The 18,465-nt window shown below is 34.3% G+C and overlaps 1 protein-coding gene across 1 annotated transcript in view; it reads left to right on the top strand.

Moving 5' to 3' along the window:
- The window catches only part of si:dkey-37g12.1 (atrial natriuretic peptide receptor 1), a 141,856-nt gene extending 124,387 nt beyond the window's left edge, over window positions 1–17,469 (top strand). The window contains exons 23-27 of the mRNA XM_039752913.1: window positions 5,038–5,106; window positions 5,654–5,828; window positions 9,251–9,349; window positions 16,770–16,861; window positions 17,241–17,469. Coding sequence (XP_039608847.1) covers window positions 5,038–5,106; window positions 5,654–5,828; window positions 9,251–9,349; window positions 16,770–16,861; window positions 17,241–17,303 — 498 coding nt within the window. The 3' untranslated portion in view covers window positions 17,304–17,469. The remainder of the gene's footprint in view (window positions 1–5,037; window positions 5,107–5,653; window positions 5,829–9,250; window positions 9,350–16,769; window positions 16,862–17,240) is intronic.
- Window positions 17,470–18,465: the final 996 nt, after the last annotated feature.

Genomic DNA, 18,465 nt, shown 5'->3' on the forward strand with positions numbered 1-18,465 from the left:
AAGAACAAATCAAAGACAAGATTGGGAAGCAATACTGATCATTATATCCTGCTAGGGTCAGTTCTCCAGCAGTATCATTATTTGGTCCTGTCTCTCTAAGCTCAACTTGTAGGAGGTAGAGCAGAGAACAAATGCATATTTATAATGAGACTGAATTGCAGAAATAACAAGCAATACGATATTAAATAAGATACACAATATTACACAATATTAAATAAGAAAAGCACAGAAAAAATATTACCAAAATAGAACTAAGACATTATGCTCAAAACAATATCCCAAAAACAACAAAAAGATTAAACAAAACAAGACAAAAAACACAATTCAGCTAGGGAACAGAGATCCTGGATGAAATGCAACACTGTTTTATTTTTTGAACTCTGATTTTTGATTAATGGTTTAATTTCTTTTGCTAGCTCATTGTGCTCATTTGGCTCAGACACATACACTTTTTTTACTTTTCCTTTTTACTAGCTTCTTGGGCTGTTTATCACCTGGGGCCTCATGTATAAACAGTGTGTATGTACAAAAATGTTGCGTACGGCCATTTCCATGCTCACTTCGAGTTGTATAAAATCTAAACTTGGCATAAAGCCACTCACATTTTAACAGCAGGACCCCTCCTTACGTACGCACTTTTCTGCTCAGTTTTGCAAACTGGTGGCACCCAGTGTCGAAGCAGTTCTGTTTCTGTGGTCTGCTCTCCTTTTTTAGGTTCACATTTATGATGCAGGTTTTATCAAATGCACCAAAATTAATTGCATATCACTTACAGATTTAATTTACTTGTAATCATTCTGTAACAATATAATGGTGCGCAGAATGTTGAAACTACCATGGGTGCTTTAGCACTGTTAGAAGACCGCAAATGGAAGAATTAGAAGAGAATACATACTTGCAGATGATGACCATTGGCTTCTAAGTCGATTTAGATTTCCAAGAGCTATCCTCTTGGAGTTGTGTGCTGAACTGGCACCAGCTGTACAAAGGCAGACTTTGAGGAATTGTGCTCTACCTGCTCCTTTGCAAGTTCTGCCCAGTCTCAGGTTTTTAACCACAGGAGTTTTTCAATGTAAACTTGCTGACTGATTGGGTATTTCACAGACATCACCGAGTCGTGCCTTACCAGCTGTATAGAATGGTATTATCCACTTGTCATCCAGATAGATAAGATTTCCTTACACTGTGGTTGAACTGGAAAAAATCAAAGCACAATTTGCAGCAACATCCCATTTTCCAAATGTAATCAGAGCAGTCAACTGCACGCACCTTGCAATTGCAGTAGCGCTAGAAAAGTTACATCAGCCAGAGATGAATCACCATAAGAATGAGCTGGCATTACATCATCTATAGCAAGAAAGCCTATAAACATCAAGTGAATTAAATTTGTAAACAATATGCAATTAATTTTGGTGTGTTTGTTAACGTCTGCATCGTGAAAGTGAATATGAAACAGAAAGGCAAAATCACATAGAAACAGTAGCACTGTTTTGATGCTAAGAGTCACCAGTTTGCAAAACTGAGCAGAAAAGTGAATACACACAGTCTGAGACTGGCATGAAAATTTACATGGCTTTATGCAAACTTTTTAGTTTTTATACATCTCAAGGTAAGCATGGAAATGAGCGTACGCAACATTATTGTGCATACGCACCATTTATACATGAGGCCACTGGACATTGACAAAAACTGATGAACATAGAAAAGCTTAGCCTGCAATAGAATTCAAATCTTGCAGTACTTCTTCATATTTCCTGCCCTGTGTTACGGTAAACACCAAATTTAATTAATATACTAATAATCCAATTGTCCTTCATTCACTCAGAATATGGAACCAATGTAGGAAGCACTTTAACACAGAGAAGCTTTTATCTGTTTCACCTCTACTGTACATGGCAACAACTTTCTTCCACCTTCTCAAACATACACTGTATTTAATGTTTGGAAAATGTCTGGGATTAAGACATTTAGAGTGTTGTACATTAATTTTGTTGCATCATATGGCAAATAAGCTTCAAATTTAACTTCTCATTAACACAATTTTTCCACTACATTCAAGACAGAAACTTTGTTAAACAGAGCTGTGCGATTTTCCTTACCTTCCACCTATTTCTACACCAGAAGAAGTAGTGATCACTCAGATAGCATCTCTACAATTTATAAAAACATTTTAAAGTCATTTCCTTTCAAAAATGCCTTCTATAAGTGATCCCTTCTATAATTCCTTCTTTATCCTAAAAATCCCTTCTCTATTGGGTATCATGGGGTAAGGATCATTCATTTGATATTTCAGAAAACCTGTGGAAGGCAGCCAAGTACAGAAATGCACTCTAGCTCCATATGCACAAAACACTCAATTATTCAACTTTAAATCTTCCGTTTAAACTATGCAAAATATTTCCAGTGCAAGATACAACCTGAACGTTGCAGTATAGCTCCAGCCTCACTGGACCACATGTTTTGGGTGTGCACCAAATTAAAATTGTTTTGGACAAAAATCTTTGAATGTGTATCAGACAGTCTTGGTGTCACAGTCCTTCCTAATCCACTAACAGCTGTGTTTGGTGTACTCCCAGAAGGGCTTAAACAAGAGAAAAACAAACAAACTGTAATTACCTTTACTTCACTACCAGTATGTAGACTTATCTTGCCCAACTGGAAGAATCCCACTCCAACACCTTTAACTCAGTGGGTAACTGATGTCTTATACTACCTCAAATTGGAAAAAATCTAATTCTTATTTAGAGGATCTGTTCAAAACTTTTTAAAATATTGGCAGAATCTAATCAATAACATTTTAGAATGAATCTTCTGTATTGAGAAAAGGATACTCTTCCTTCCTTGTTGCTTTTAAAGATTTGCTTTATTAGGCTGTCCTCTCTTTCTTTTGGGTGGGGGTTGAATTTTGGTTTGTTAAGTTTGATTTAATTTTATGGATTGTTATTTGCTTTTAACTAAAATCAATAAAATAAAAAATTAATGATACAATTTAAACAATATATAAAATTACAGCAGTAAAATAAATAATGCGTAAGGTCTGTCAGCTATTCCTTTACAGTATGTCAGAGTATGTTTATGTCACTTTTAAGCTGCAGCCACCTTTTGGCAATGAAGCCTTTTGTTCATCTAGGAGTAAAGAATGAAGAGAAAAGACAGAAGTGAGAGAAATGTACTGAGGAATCGTTGCTTTGGTTGAAATTGACATCTACAATAAAGTATAATTTTTTTATGAATTAGTAAAAAAATATATTGTCTTATTGGCAACAGAGGGTAGATTTATCTAAGGTTAGGACCTGCTGAAGACTAAATCTGTGTTATACCTGGAACATAAGATGATAGAACCAACTGACTGACTGACTCATCACTAATTCTCCAACTTCCAGTGTAGGTAGAAGGCTGGCTTATTCCTTACAGCTTACTTACAAAAGTTAAGCAGGTTTCATTTTGAAATTCTACACGTAACGGTCATAACGGTCGACAACGTCCGCCATGTTGAACTTTCTTATTTATGGCCCCATCTTCATGAAATTTGGTAGGCGGCTTCCCTGCGCTAACCGAAACCGATGTACGTACTTATTTTGATGGTATGACGCCACTGTCGGCTGCCATATTGAACTTTCCATCGTCACTAATTTTCCAACTTCCCATGTAGGTAGAAGGCTGAAATTTGGTACTTATTTCGGTGGTATGATGCCATTGTCAGCTGCCATATTGAACTTTTCAACAGTCTTTGTTACTTATGGGCCCATCTTCAAGAAATTTGGTACGCGGGTTCCCAACGCTAACTGAATCCTACTTGTGTACATATATACATCCATAGCCTGCACCTCAGTCACCGTGTGAGGCGGCGTTGGGTCCACCATCCCAACGCCTCCCATGTTGTTGGCTGCCTTCCTATATAAGGACGTCCGTCGCTCCAGTCTCTACATTCTCTACCTTGCTTCGCCACGGGATTCACGTCTCCCTGCTGATAGCTACAGCCTTTTTATTTAATCCACGGCTTCTCCGCTGTTTTATTGTTAATTTATTACAATTATAGTTATTGTGTAGATATTTTAGACTTACTTTACATTGTTCAGATACCTATTTCCTTTATCATTCCAACCGTACCCGCATTAACATGTCTATCGAGATGATTACCATCGATCAAACAACTGTCACTTACCGAGTGGTTTCCATGCCCGGAGATGGCACCAACCTTTTCCATTCTCTTTGGTACATATTGCACGGCCAGATCAGGCTCACTCTTGATATCCGGAGGAACGTTGTGTCTTATGTATTGAATGACTGGGACAGGTTCAAGGTGTGGACTGATGACGGTACAGGAGATAATTATACTACACAGGAGCACTAGAAGAGTGAAACGCTTAAGCCCTTCACCTATGGTTCTGCATGTGAGTTGATGGCTGCCGCTGAATTGTTTGGTTATCGCTTTCAAGTGTACCGAAATGGCCAAATATTTTACACCTTTCGACAACCGCCAATGCCTCTTAAACATCTTAGATTCACAGGTGACGATTTCAGTAGTGGACACTTTGATGTTTATGAATGTTTAAACTCTCAAAAGCTGGATGTGATTTTATCAATGAAACTGGTTGTATACTTACAACGCTTAACAGATGCTGAATGTCACTTCAACACAAGTCCTACAAATACTGTCGTAATTGAAACAAACCATGAAACTCAAACCGATTATTACAGCAGCAATCCAAGCTGTGAAATTTGAGACAAGATTGCTTTTCACATGGCCAACTGTGCATTGCATGCTTAAGAGTAAGCTCAGCACACAGCTTGGTCATATTATAACCGGAGGGCCGAACTCAAAATGTGGTATACAAAGAGATCCTTAACAAATAATTATTGGTATATTTTCCAACAGTTTTAAAAGGCTTCATTTTCTTCTTAATAAAACTTTTAAGACAGTACTTCACCGCTGCGAAGCGTGGGTATTTTGCTAGTTGTTAATAATCTTCAACTATAAAGCTACTGACTGTTATACTAAAACAAACTGTAATAACACACAGCATTTTTCCACAGGTTGTTGAGCTGTTAAATAGCCTATATACATACTTTGATAACATAATTGACCATCATGATGTATACAAGGTAAGCAGCCAAAAAAATTTTTTTTTAATTGAACATATACACTATAGTATGTTTTTTTTTTTTTTACAAAAGCTACATTTTCTTGTATTGAGACAAAGGAATATTAACCTTAAAAATGAATAGAGAAAGTAGCTATCCAACTGATGTTGGGGCAATACATACTACATTTGTTATATGTGTCCCAGAAGTTCTTTATTCTTTAGGAGGACCAGAGATTGAAGGTCTAGGATGTGGTCAATAGAACTACTGAGTAGCAGTGGCAAGCAAAGTATAAAACCTGTGACAGGTTTCATATAGAAAACAGACCATTTGGATGTTGACATTCAGGCCTTGCCAGTTATGCATCAAAAGGCTAGGGCCCAGGGTGCAATTGTGTCAGGGGCAAGCAGAGGGTATAGCAGCCTGGTGACACTAAAACTTTTTAGAAACACCCAAAAACTTTAACAATGACATTGTGCACTTCCAAGAAGCTTTTGCAATTAAGTAAAAGAAATCTTGAGGGAAGTTTACTATTGATAATTAATAATTTTCTTTCACTCCATTCCAGGTAGAAACCATAGGTGATGCCTATATGGTGGTATCGGGCCTGCCAATAAGAAATGGGGATGAGCACGCCAAAGAAATAGCCCGTATGTCTTTAGCGATATTAAATGGTGTTAAAGATTTTAAAAGCAAACATATCCCAGGCCATTCGATAAGAGTTAGGATTGGTATCCATTCAGGTAAGAATCAGTACCAAGAACATATAATAATCATTCAGAATTGGGTCTAGAAACTCCTATTTCTGGAAATTTGTGTTGTCATTAATAGAGTGATACAAGGATTTATTTCACAAAAACAGAAAACTTACATCCTAAGTTAAATGTACAGATTTAAACTGCTGGACATCATTAAACAGTAGAATTTGTGTTTTTAGAGAGTGATACTGACTGCATTAGTCAACTATCAATATATTAAAAGGCTCATTACATATAAAACTATAACACTTAATTACTATTTTTTAAGTTGTTTATTCAAAACGTATTTTATGGCATTATTTCTCAACACACTATACAATATATGAACATGTCTATTTCACACTTTTCTGCAAAGTGCCCTCCTTTTTACAGAGTCCCCCTGTTTTTCAATACTTTTAGTTATTGCATCCATTGTCTTGATATTGTAGAGTTTGTAAATATCAGTGATGGATGATACCTCAAAAGACACATTTACACAATATAAGTGTACTGTCAGATGAATGAAGCACAATGTTACAGCTATTATTTACAGCAAAGTGAAAGCCACTGAAGTATAAAACCTTATATTGAAAAAGCTTTTTTGATGGGAGTGACTGAATGCCATAATAAAAAATACAATATTTTTCATTAAATACGAATCAAAATGGTTTGAAACATCCACAAAGCAAAATCTTGCTGCTATATGTTACATCTGCACAGACAGCCCTTGGTAAAACTGGACTTTTGCACATAGTCCTGTTTTTGCACACTACTAACTCCATGTCTGTTAGTTTTCTTCCCACGTCATCAAAGATAGGAAAGTTAGAATTCAAATTGACTTAGTATGAGTGTGACCTTAGAAAGACTGATGTGCCATCCAGGATGTGTTGCCTCTTTGAACACAATGCTGCCAGGGCAGGTTAGGTTGCTCTTACAGAGTTTAGAGATTGTATTGGGTGATGAGTAAAATGCATCAGTGGATCTACTTTCATATAGAGCACAATCAGAAGAAGCATTAAACACATAGAAGGATGCAATTAAAACTATTTAATTAATGTTTTTAATTTAAATAAAAATATTTTACTAACCTTCAAAACCACAGAAAAACACCTTTCCATTAAATATAGATTGAGAAAAGACATACACTGCTGTATCATCAAAAGACTGTTTCAAAGCTGAACAGCAGAACAGCTACTTTTGAGAGCATGTTTATAGTGGTGCTTTGAGGGTAAAGGAGGCCATCTCAGTGTAGGACTGGGCCTGGATTTGAATATTATACATAGTTTAAAGAAAAAAAAGCTTAAAAGTATAAATTGGAAGATTTAATGTGTAAAATAGCTATATTTCATTTAGATTAGTTATTTCATCATCATCATTTTCATTCCACTTTAACTCGAGGGGGTGAACCCAATATAATTGCTATTAACACTTCTGCACCCTTGCCCAGATGACATTCCACTTATCCTTAACTTTTTGACCACAGCCTGCATGGCTAAGGTCTTAAATACAGACTGTTTGAACTCTACACTGTTATCTGCTCCCAAGATGTATGGAAAACTCTTCCAGAGGTAGTAGTTAAACTATAGTATAGTATATATATACTGAATAGAGGCATTCACTAGTTATTCCAATCACAATTTTACCACCCATTAAGGTCTTTTAGGTCTGTCATCCATTTGTTTGAGCCAGTTCATAACCAAGTGACAGCTCATCGCCTTGTCACCCAAATCTTCACAACATGCGGCATCTGCTCAGGCAGCAATAAAGTTGATTTTTGTCCCTTGCCCCAAGGTACCATTTCAAGCACCCTTATAATGTAATGTCTCATAAAAGCTTCTTTAGTGCATTCATACAAGCAGCAGTCACGGCTCTCCTGTCTATAACTTGAAATCACCTTGAGGAGACCCTCTCATCCAATGTGAACAAACTCCAACTCCAACAAGTCACCCAGATGAGGGCTTGTAAGTATTCCCACATCCATCCCTGGGCCTTTACCAAGGGCTTACTGCATAGCAGTAGAGAGAGAGACCACTATTGACAAGAGTGATTTGGTACCACAGCCAATCATGTGCGCAGGTGAGTCCAACTATATCTAACTGGTGTTATTCAACCTGCTGTGCACGTTCTGACTTCTTCCCCTCCAGACAGGGCCATTTTCTGTTGCCAAGGTCTAGTATGCCTCAGACTGTCCCATTATTATTTGACACCTATCTGGTCTTCATCTTTCATCCCATATTTAATGAGTCTATGTAGTAGCTTTGTATAGTTTTTTTTGGCTGAGCCAGACCTGCCCAAATGGGTCACTTAGCCACCAGGGACATTCCAGGAATCACCAACCCAAGCCCAGTTCACTTTCTGACCAATTTGCAATGGTTAGGCTTAACAGTACTGCCTATTTCCATTCAAATATAGCTGTAAGGATTAATTAGGCAGTGGGGTCCCAAATGTAATGTATTTTTTGTATATATGGAGTCAGAAATATGTAATCAAGTTATGAATATCTAAAGCCTATTTGAAATAAATAAGCTAAAACTTGACATTTATGGACTTCATTTTTCAATATTTTAGCAGAAATCAAAAAAGAGGAATCAAAAACTAAATATATAATGTCACATTTTATATTCATTTAGCCAGTATTACTACATGTTAGGAATTTGATTTAGGCTGTTTAGGGTGAATAATTTTAGTCACAACTCTTGTCAAGACAGTTGAAGTTTAATCCCTAATACTGGATGTAGAACTTCATTCAAAAGCTGGAGTGAAAAAAATTAAAGGACAAGATAAAGAGTAAACTATTTTTAATGATGAAAGAAAAAGAAAAGCTAGGGTGAGCCACAAATGAAATAAGGAGACCATCTTGGTTTAAAAATAATAGGTCACTTTTGCAGAGGAGCTCTGTTACTCTCAGATGCAGATTCATAACTGAACACTGACTTCCAGTCCTACAAGGTCTAAAATAGTGGCAGAAGGAGCAGCACTTCAGGGCTTGAGGAGGAAATGATGTGTCAGTTGTCCTTAAACCATCTATCATTAGTTCAACAGACAGAAAGGGAGAAGGAGATAGCAATCGCACCACCTCTCTTTCAGGATTCACTGTTCTTACTTCTGTAGGGTCCCAACAATGACCCCTATGCATGCATGTCTGACAATAGATGCAACCACTTTCAAAATACATTTGTTCTTAAAGGGAGTACATCATTGTACCACAACGCAACTTTTAAAATCTAATTACTCTTATATTTTTATCTTGTGGTGTGTTTCTTGTTGTTTGTTGTAAGCATAATAAGGCACTTAAGATACTGACTCCACATACTGTATATATTTATACCAGTGTAATTCATTTTTTTTTACTTTAGTTTTTTGGGTGGTTACTCCTCCAATTTCATTGGACTGGCTCAAAATGAAATTTTTGAATTTTTCTAAAACAGGTCCTTGTGTTGCTGGAGTGGTTGGTCTGAAGATGCCACGGTATTGTTTATTTGGAGATACTGTTAATACAGCTTCACGCATGGAATCCTCTGGCTTGCGTAAGTGTTTTACAGTAAAACTATTTATCTAAATAGCAGCACTTGGCATTTATTACTGTCAACATCAATCCAGATTTAAGACACAGCAACATTTTATGCTTCATGCAATAATACAATCTTTGTTGATGATTTTAACTTGATTTAAAAAAAAGTATTTAGCCTATAACAATATATTGAATGATACCTGATCCATTATACTTATGTTTGTAGCCTACACACAGCTTCATTTTCTTTGGAATAATTCATTTTTGTATTACTTAACAAAAACTGCTGGAAATGATAAGTTTTTATTTTTAAGGAAATTGAAGTTATATGACTTGTGGGATATAAAATATAATTTTTTGCTCTCATTTAAGCAAAAAGTAAATAAAGCAAGCATTTTTATAAATAACTTCCCTGACCACAACTATTATAAGAGTAACATTTTTAAATGTACACAGCCACATTAGGTAAACACACTAAGTTGAATTTTTCAATGTTACATTCTTAAGATGTCATTGTCCTTTGCCTTTATGATCTATTTTCTCAGTTACAGTTATTCTTCAGTATGATTGCTGTCATCTTAAGACTTCAGTATCATATGGGAAATATGATTTGTAAAGTTAACATTCAGGATATGGTGACCATTTACTGTAAATGAGAATACATTTAAACCATCACTAATAAAATATTCTTCTCATCTAAAACAAACTGCAAATATTAAATTGCAGTTAATAAAAAATAAGTCAAACTGAGGTTGTATTCAGTGAAAGATGTTTAAATGCATTGCAGTAGTGTCATAATTACATTCTCATGATACTAGCAAAGCGATTTATGAGTCAATGTCATACTGAGAAACATTTTTTCCCATGTAAGAGCATCTCACAGAAGAAATACATATATATGTAATTTTGGGCAACAAGATACTATGCTTTTTGTTTTGTGGTGTGATCATTTAAGTGCCACAATATATCATGAACATAGTAATAAACTATACACAGAATAGAATGTGCATGTTTATGCATAGTTAAACCCATTAACATTTACCAGATTGTGAGTCAGATGTTTAAGTGTCAAGATAAAAAGAAAAAATAACCTTTGATTTAAAAAGAAGTATTGAAATGTAATGTTAAATATTCTTTAAACCCATTTCAGTACTGTATGTTGAAAAATAAGTCAGCTGTTAATGGGAAAGGTACATGAATGAAAGCTGGGTGGCAGAAGAATAAATTAAATGAAGAGAAGTGTCTTGTGCATCTAAAAAGAAAAAATATATATTTAATCACCTTTTATCTGCATGGACATGTCACATTGTCTGTACTTATGCTGACACACTCTGACTCAATTTTGTGTCACTTCTCCAACACAAATCATCACTTCTGCAGCAAGGCTATGACTTTTAATAGGCTGGTGAGAAATGAATAGTTCTTCCCTTAAACCAAGCTATCCTTATTTCTTTCACCATATAAGCTAAATTTCCAAATATTATATTACTGGAATTTGCTAAATATTGCAAAAATAAATTGATGGGGAGCATTGTAATATTATTGAAAAGACAAAACAGAAGAAGATAATTTGTAGTGCTATAGTGTTATATTTACTTGAAAAAACACCGGCCTCGGATGAGAAATAACATTTGTCACAAGGCTTCTCTTTATATGTCTTTTACTCCTCTGCAGTACTTCTTGCCATGTATTTAGTGTGCCTTACATTTTTTTTACTTTATTAAAATCATAGTTTCATTGACTTCAAGATTTTATTTTCCTCATTACAGTGCATATATTACATACCAGAAATGAAAAATGAAAGTATTACATTTTATAAACTCCACCTCACATCTGTTCTTACTTTTATTTAACTTTATAATATCCAATAAATGATAAAAATCAAAAGGCAGATGCCTTTTCGCGTCAATTTGAGTAACAGGAACCTTTACTGGAACCGTATAAGAAACCCACAACAAAACGCACAAATTTCTTTAATTATTAGGTATTTTTTTATTTACACAGATTTTCTAATGTTAACATTTCCTATCAAAGGATTTTAAAGATATTCTTTTAGTGGCAGAACTGTCAATGAATATTTTCTGGAACTTAGTCACCAGCATATTGCCATATATGCTTAAATGGTTTTAAAGCCTCACTACTTTAATCACAAATTTATTCAAGGAAATTATTGAAGTAATTAAAAACTTACCAGAAAAAAAAAACTGTCAGTATTGGACAAGTCTGCCGAAAAGGTGCTCCAAAAGAAAGACATGTGTAGCACTTAAATTTTAGAAAGAAGGGTAGAAGGTGTGGGCTCTGTACATGGGACATCTGCCCGGAAAGGTTTACTTCACTACCTTAATCCCAAATACAGTATGTACTGATCTTTATGCAATTCCAAAATATATAGGACTAGTTTATATAAATGAGCTCCTGCAGGATATTTTAGGGTGCACCCCATCGATCATGTGTCATAAATGGAATCTGTACACTTCTTGTCTCTTTGCAAACAAAACTGAACCTCACTCCTGCAACCCCCACCACTTGGAGGTGGAAGAAGAAGAGGAATATTAAAGGCAGCATATAACAGATACCAGACAACACTGAAGATGAGTTTTTTTCTTGGTTCATTGGTGGAGATAAGAACCTGAAGCGTTTTTGTAGGTTCCAGTTCGGGATGTTCATGTACCATTGGTTGCTAAGACAATTCCATCTTTATCATCCAGAGAACCAGACTTGTTTCAAGCATTTGCCTTACAAGGGGGGATTTGCTTTAATTCAAGTTTAAAAACCTGTGTGACAATTCTACAAAGCATATTATGTGTGTACAGTTATTTTGCGAATGTTTAATCATTTATAATGTTATTTTACTGCTGGCACTGCAATGCCATTTTGTGTCTTCTTTTTTTCTTGTAGGTGCTACCATTTTCTTGTTTATTAATTTATTTTTATGGTAGCAGCCATGCCAACAATGTCCATGCTGGTCATGTGATTCGCCAGCATTATGATGTATGACATCTTTGCATCCTCAAGTTAAAAGATCATCTTTACGCCAATATAAAAGATAGTGGCAATGTCTAGTTAGTATCAAAGCACTGAATAAAGATTAAACAAATATACAAAGTTATGTCTTATATCTATAAAAATATACATTCACTATAGTCAAATTTCTGATAAGCAGAGGGACTTCAGAAGGACAATTGGGGATTCTCACAATACAATTAAAATACAATATAATGCAATACAATTTATTTTTGTATAGCCTATAATCACACAAGGAGATGTTGCAATGGGCTTTAAAAGACCCTGCCTTTTGACAGCCACCCAGCCTTGACTCTCTAAAAAGACAAGAAAAAACTCCCAAAAAACCCTTGTAGGGTAAAGAAAAATATGAAAGACATCTCAGGAAAGGCAATTTGAAGAGATACCCCTTTCCATGTAGGTTGGGTACACAGTGGGTGTCAAAAAATGGGGTAAATACAATATAATCCACAGAACAGAACACAAGTAATCCTCTATACAATACGATAGTACAATAGTACTAGTACAAGAACAGAGCAAAACGCAAGAGTAGATGATATCAAGTAATACAATGCAGATTTGTTCAGAGTCCTGGAGACCTTGGGCATCAAGCTGCCTCCCCTACAGGCTATTCCACAGATAAGTCAGTGGAGGGCAGCCAATGTGATGAAAGGACCCTTCTACCTGACGATTTCGGGTCTTCTCCGTCAGAGGTGACTTTTCCTTAGGCAGGCAAACGACTTGGCAGTAGGGCAGTGGCACCAAGTGCCACATTTGAGTACCAGTAAGAGGAACAGAATACAGTAGGTGAGGGTTAGCAACAAATTATAACTAACATTACTTATGTTTTAGTGCAAATGACTTACAGCATCTCTTACAGTAGCAGGCAGACCATTCCGCAGTTTAGGGGTCCTGTAACTAAAAGCTCAACCTCAAACTGTTATTTTATTAATCCTTGGAATCATAAGCAGACCAGCATCTTCAGATCTTAATTTGAGCTCTGGTTTGTAAGTAGTGATAAATTCAGATATGTAAGCCAGACCTTGACTATTTAAAGCTTATTAAAAGTAGGATTTTGAAATCTACCCTAAACCTAACCAGAAGCCAGTGTAAGGATTTAAGAACTGGAGTTATGTGTTTGAATTTTCTTGTTCTTGTAATAATTCTTGCAACAGCATTTTGGGTTAACTGAAGGCTGTATAAAGGACAATTTGGACATCCAGTGAACACTGCATTGCAGTAGTCAGTCCTACTAGAAATAAATGCATGAATTAATTTCTCAGTATCCTGCTTATTTAGAAAATGCCTTAATTTCCAACATTTTTAAGATGGAAGAAACATGTTTTGGACAATTTTGTAATGTGTGCTTTAAATGACATACTAGAGTCAAAGACAGCACCTAGATTGTGGGGTGATTCCGAAAAATTAATGGTGATTCCAGCCGAGTTAAATGATGACAATATATTGTTGCAATCAGCATCATTCCCTCCAATTATTAGCATCTCTGTTTTATCAAAAGACAAGTAGCTCTCATCCATTCACTCCTTAATTCACTAACACAACTAATTAAAGACAACATTGGAGAAACTACATTTGGTTTAAAAGAAAGGTGTAACTGGGTGTCATCTGAGTATGAGTTAAAATTTACATTATGTTTTCTATTGAATAGATCCCAGTGGAAGCATGTAAAGTGAAAACTGTAAAGGTTCTAGTACTGAGCCTTGCGGGACACCATATCTCAATTCTGTGTATAATGATGGAGTACTGTCAGCACATTCCTGTACATACTGTAATTGATTTGATAAATAAGAACTAAACCAGGCAAAGGCATTGCTTGTAAACTCAATGTCATTTCCCAGCCTGTGTAGTAAAATAGAATTATCAATAGTGTCAAATGCAGTGCTTAAGTCTAACATTATTGCAGTGGAGTTTCTTTCATCAGAGGATATCAGAATGTTGTTTACAACAAATGTTAGTGCCATTTCTGTACTATGACCAGTGTGGAAGGCAGACTGGAATTTTTCAAATAATTTGTTGATGCATAATGTGTGGCAGAAGCTGATTTGGGACTACTTTTTCAAGTATTTTAGAGAGAAAGGGTAAATTTGAAAGGGGTCTATGATTATTTAGTATATGTGGGTCTAGGTCTTACTTTTTAAGTAATGACTTGATGACTGACTTTTAGTGCATTAGATGCTGTGCCTTGCAATAATGAACTATTGATAATGTTAAGAACATAGTGCTGCAAGAACATCCATTGAACTATTTACTAGTTTTGTTGACACTAGTTGTGTTGGTCTAGGAAACAAGTAGTAGGTTTCATTTTAGAAATTAAAGTTAAGATTTCCTGTTTTGTTACAGGACTAAAATTTCTGAAGTGTTAAATGCAAGGTGTGACAGAGTTTGTCAAGCTTTTATGCGGTTTGATCTGTGATGCTGAGATCCGGGATCTTATATGTTTAATTTTCTCATTAAAGAAGTTCTCAAGTTTTTGACACTCTAATTTAAGAGTTGAAGTGCTCTCATTGAACCAGAGTGAGTTTCTATGTGCTTTGACCATTTTTGTTTTAGGGGGAGCCATTTGTATCCAGAGCATCTCTCAAGGTCAGATTAAAATTTGAGTCTAAATTTTTTTTCACACATCTGATGTTAACTGATCTAATTGGTTTGTCACATTTAAATTTGATGTTAAACTTAACTTACTCAAAGTACTATATCTACAAATTTTGAAACAGAATTACAAACTAGATTTCACATTGTTTTAAACTGTGAGTGTATTGGTAAGGGCAGAACCAAATCAAACATAATTATGTAGTGATCAGAAATAACTTCATTTAATATTTAAATTTTGAATTTCAACTCTGTAAGTTATAATTAAATCTAATGTGTGATTTTGATTATGAGTTGGACCTTTGACAATCTGTCAAAATCCTGTTGTATTTAACAAATATTTAAAATATTTGCTAAAAGTGTCAGTTTCTACATCAATGTGTACATTAAAATCCACCATCAACACTACGTGATCATAATTTATAGCCAATTCATAGCCTAATACTATTTAGAATGCATAAATAATTTGATTATCACATTTGCTTTTGATTAATGTTTTGTTAACATTGTATTTTCATTTGTTTATAGTTTTTATCATCACCATTTTATTTCTTTTTCATGTGTGTCTAATCCTATGATGCTGCATGCGATGCACATGGCATGTGACCCTGACTTCAGGATATGTAATATGGCTGTTCAAATTAAGCAAGTATCTGAACTTTAAGAAATCTTGAATGAATAGACCCAACAATAGACTAGTGGTCAAACAGTCAGAAAGATTTAGTTAGGGTCAGATTTTTGTTTTGGTTTTTTGGTTTAAACTGAGATTCTGGTTTCATGTTTTGTTTTTGGTAGATAATACAAAAGATCTATTGGTTCAAGATCTATGCCTAAGGCATTGCTCTTGCTTAATCCTCAAATATAAACATTTGCAGGACCCTTGCAAACTTAATTTTAAAAACTGGTTGTATGTGCCTATTCTATTAAAATTAAATATAATAAATGCAAAAATTTCAGATCTTGTGTTTTGGCAGAGTTAGAATTGAAAGACCTTGGAGCAGTATAAAATGGCATTCTTCAATTACTAAATCAACTGGAACCCTCTAATTAAATTAAAATGATTGAGGATTAGATAAGGACTAGGACTAGATGGAAAGTGGTCTGGATTTCTCTTTAATGTTAGTTTTCAGTGTTGGTTTTGAAATGTATTAGTTTAATATTACATTTGCTTATTGTAGGCAGTAAGCAGTTCATCATGTACTAATATACTTCAGACTTACATATAATAAATCATTATTTATGCAAATATTAAACAGAAAAAATATTAATGTAAATGTATTACTGTAGCTTAATTAATGTACAGCTGCTTAATCTGTAATGCTTCATTTACTCTATAGTCAAATGTAACATTGAAATCATTGAGAGTAACCGAGTCCTGACAACCCACTTGCATCTACAAAACTGTCTATAAAGTATTTTTATTGTGGGAGATGTTATTTCCTCTATTCCTTGAACATTTATTCCATCTGTACTTTACACCAGCTAAGTAAAATCTATCACTTCACAAATGCTATACTGTATGCACACTATATAGCCTTCTCGTCCTTGGCTTGTCTCCAGACTCTTATTTCAAGGTATCTGGTGACAATGCTTAAATTGCTCAGATAGGTATGAGAAATCAGACAGACACTTGAAAAATATTATCATATTCCCAGAAGTTAACATGAATATTGATATCTAAATTAAGATCTTAATTTAAAATGTAAGGACAATTATTTTTGACAACTGTGTACTAAAGTCTACAAAAGTTGAACTGCAATTAAATCCTATCCTTAAATAACCCTTCAGAATAATATTATTTGTCTAATACTGTGTTTTTCCAGCTTTGAAAATTCATATTAGCACTTCCACAAAGGAACTCCTTGACAAATTTAAGAACTTCAAGTATGAGCTGCGAGGTGATATTGAGATAAAGGTACCATATTTTTCCTCATATGATTAAATTTTTAAAGATTTTGAGGTATTAGTTTTAAAAACAATAGAAGTCAAAATTTTATATATATATTTTATATTGTACCTGCTGAAGCTGATGTTAGTTTAAATTGCATTTAAGGTTTTTATTTAGATCAATGTCTTTTGCATGATTGTTTTTTTTTTTTCCAATTTATACCAGATCGTTAAAATTATTTTTGCGAGTCTACATTTTCTTATTACTTCAATGTTTTTTAATGGTATTATTTCATTCTTTTTGGAAATGAAAAAATGTTTTAAATGCCTTGTCTTGTTAATAGTATAAATGTTGTGCCCTCTGTTTAAGTTAGGTAGGTTAACATCTCTTCATATATCTTTTTTAGGGGAAAGGAGTTTTAAGAACATATTGGCTTTTAGAAGAATGTCATGAAGAAAATTGCCATTAAAGATGTTTCTGCAGCATACCTGATATTTAAGACTTAAGAAAATGTTCTGAAATGTTTTTTACAAAAACTGATATTTTTATATATTCTTAGAAAGGATACAACACTAGGAGAATCTGTCTGGTGACTACTACTGTATTCCTCTATGATGCAAAGCATGCAAATTATACACTGGATATTTGTTTATTATGTTTAACTTTTCAAGGAATTTATGTAACAATTTGGACTCATAAATTCATTAAAAGCACTTCTGTGTTGTAAAAAACAAAATAAATGATTGCAACTTTGCAGTCTCAAAGTAATATTCAATATGAAATGTTACACCTAAAGATTATTATAATTTACAAATGTACATCTGAAAATACAAAAATAAGTAACTGTAAAATTTAACAGTGATGAAAGATATTTTTTTATTGATATGGTTATTTAGGTTTCCATAGTTTATGGATATGGTCATATATGGAATATGTATCATAGAACAAAGATTGGTGGTGGTGATGTAAGTCTCTTTATTATTTTTTTGCCTCTGACATATGCTTGATTTTGTGGTTAGCATAAGTTGTATTGTAAATGGTTCTAATATTTCTTATGCAAATAAAACAAGCATACTCATAACCTCAAATGTGCCTAAAATGATAGATAAGGCCTTGACTTGCATGGACTTCAGGTCATATTAATTGCTCCTCATTGTATGTTTGTGCAAGATGTTTTCATCACAGCATATTTTTCTATACAGCAAAGATGCATCTTCTTTGCTAAAAATGTGGATTGAGTTTTAATTGATTCATTAATTGATTGACTTAGTAGTTAAAATAAAACAGGCTAGTAATAAAAGAAACAGGATGCAGATGAATATGGAGGAGTTTGTCATAAAATATATTTGCTTGTTTTAGGCAAGTTAAGAGGTGTTTATATAGTCAATAGTTTGCTAATTGGATCTTAAGTATTGTTTACAGATATCATGGCTGTCTCTTTCTTTATCATAGCCTGAAATCGATGGATTGCAAATTATAAATAAGTGATAGTTTTAAAGTTGTCTTACATTAAAAAAATGCAATTTTGGAGCAAAATTATTAGCAACCAATAAAAACAACTGAGCCAGTTCTAGAAGGAAAATGCATGTCCAGGCTGTGATACTTCCTCCATCACATCTTAAATTGTATGT

The sequence above is a fragment of the Polypterus senegalus genome, chromosome 4 (genome assembly GCF_016835505.1).
Source record: "Polypterus senegalus isolate Bchr_013 chromosome 4, ASM1683550v1, whole genome shotgun sequence".
Classification (NCBI taxonomy): domain Eukaryota; kingdom Metazoa; phylum Chordata; class Cladistia; order Polypteriformes; family Polypteridae; genus Polypterus; species Polypterus senegalus.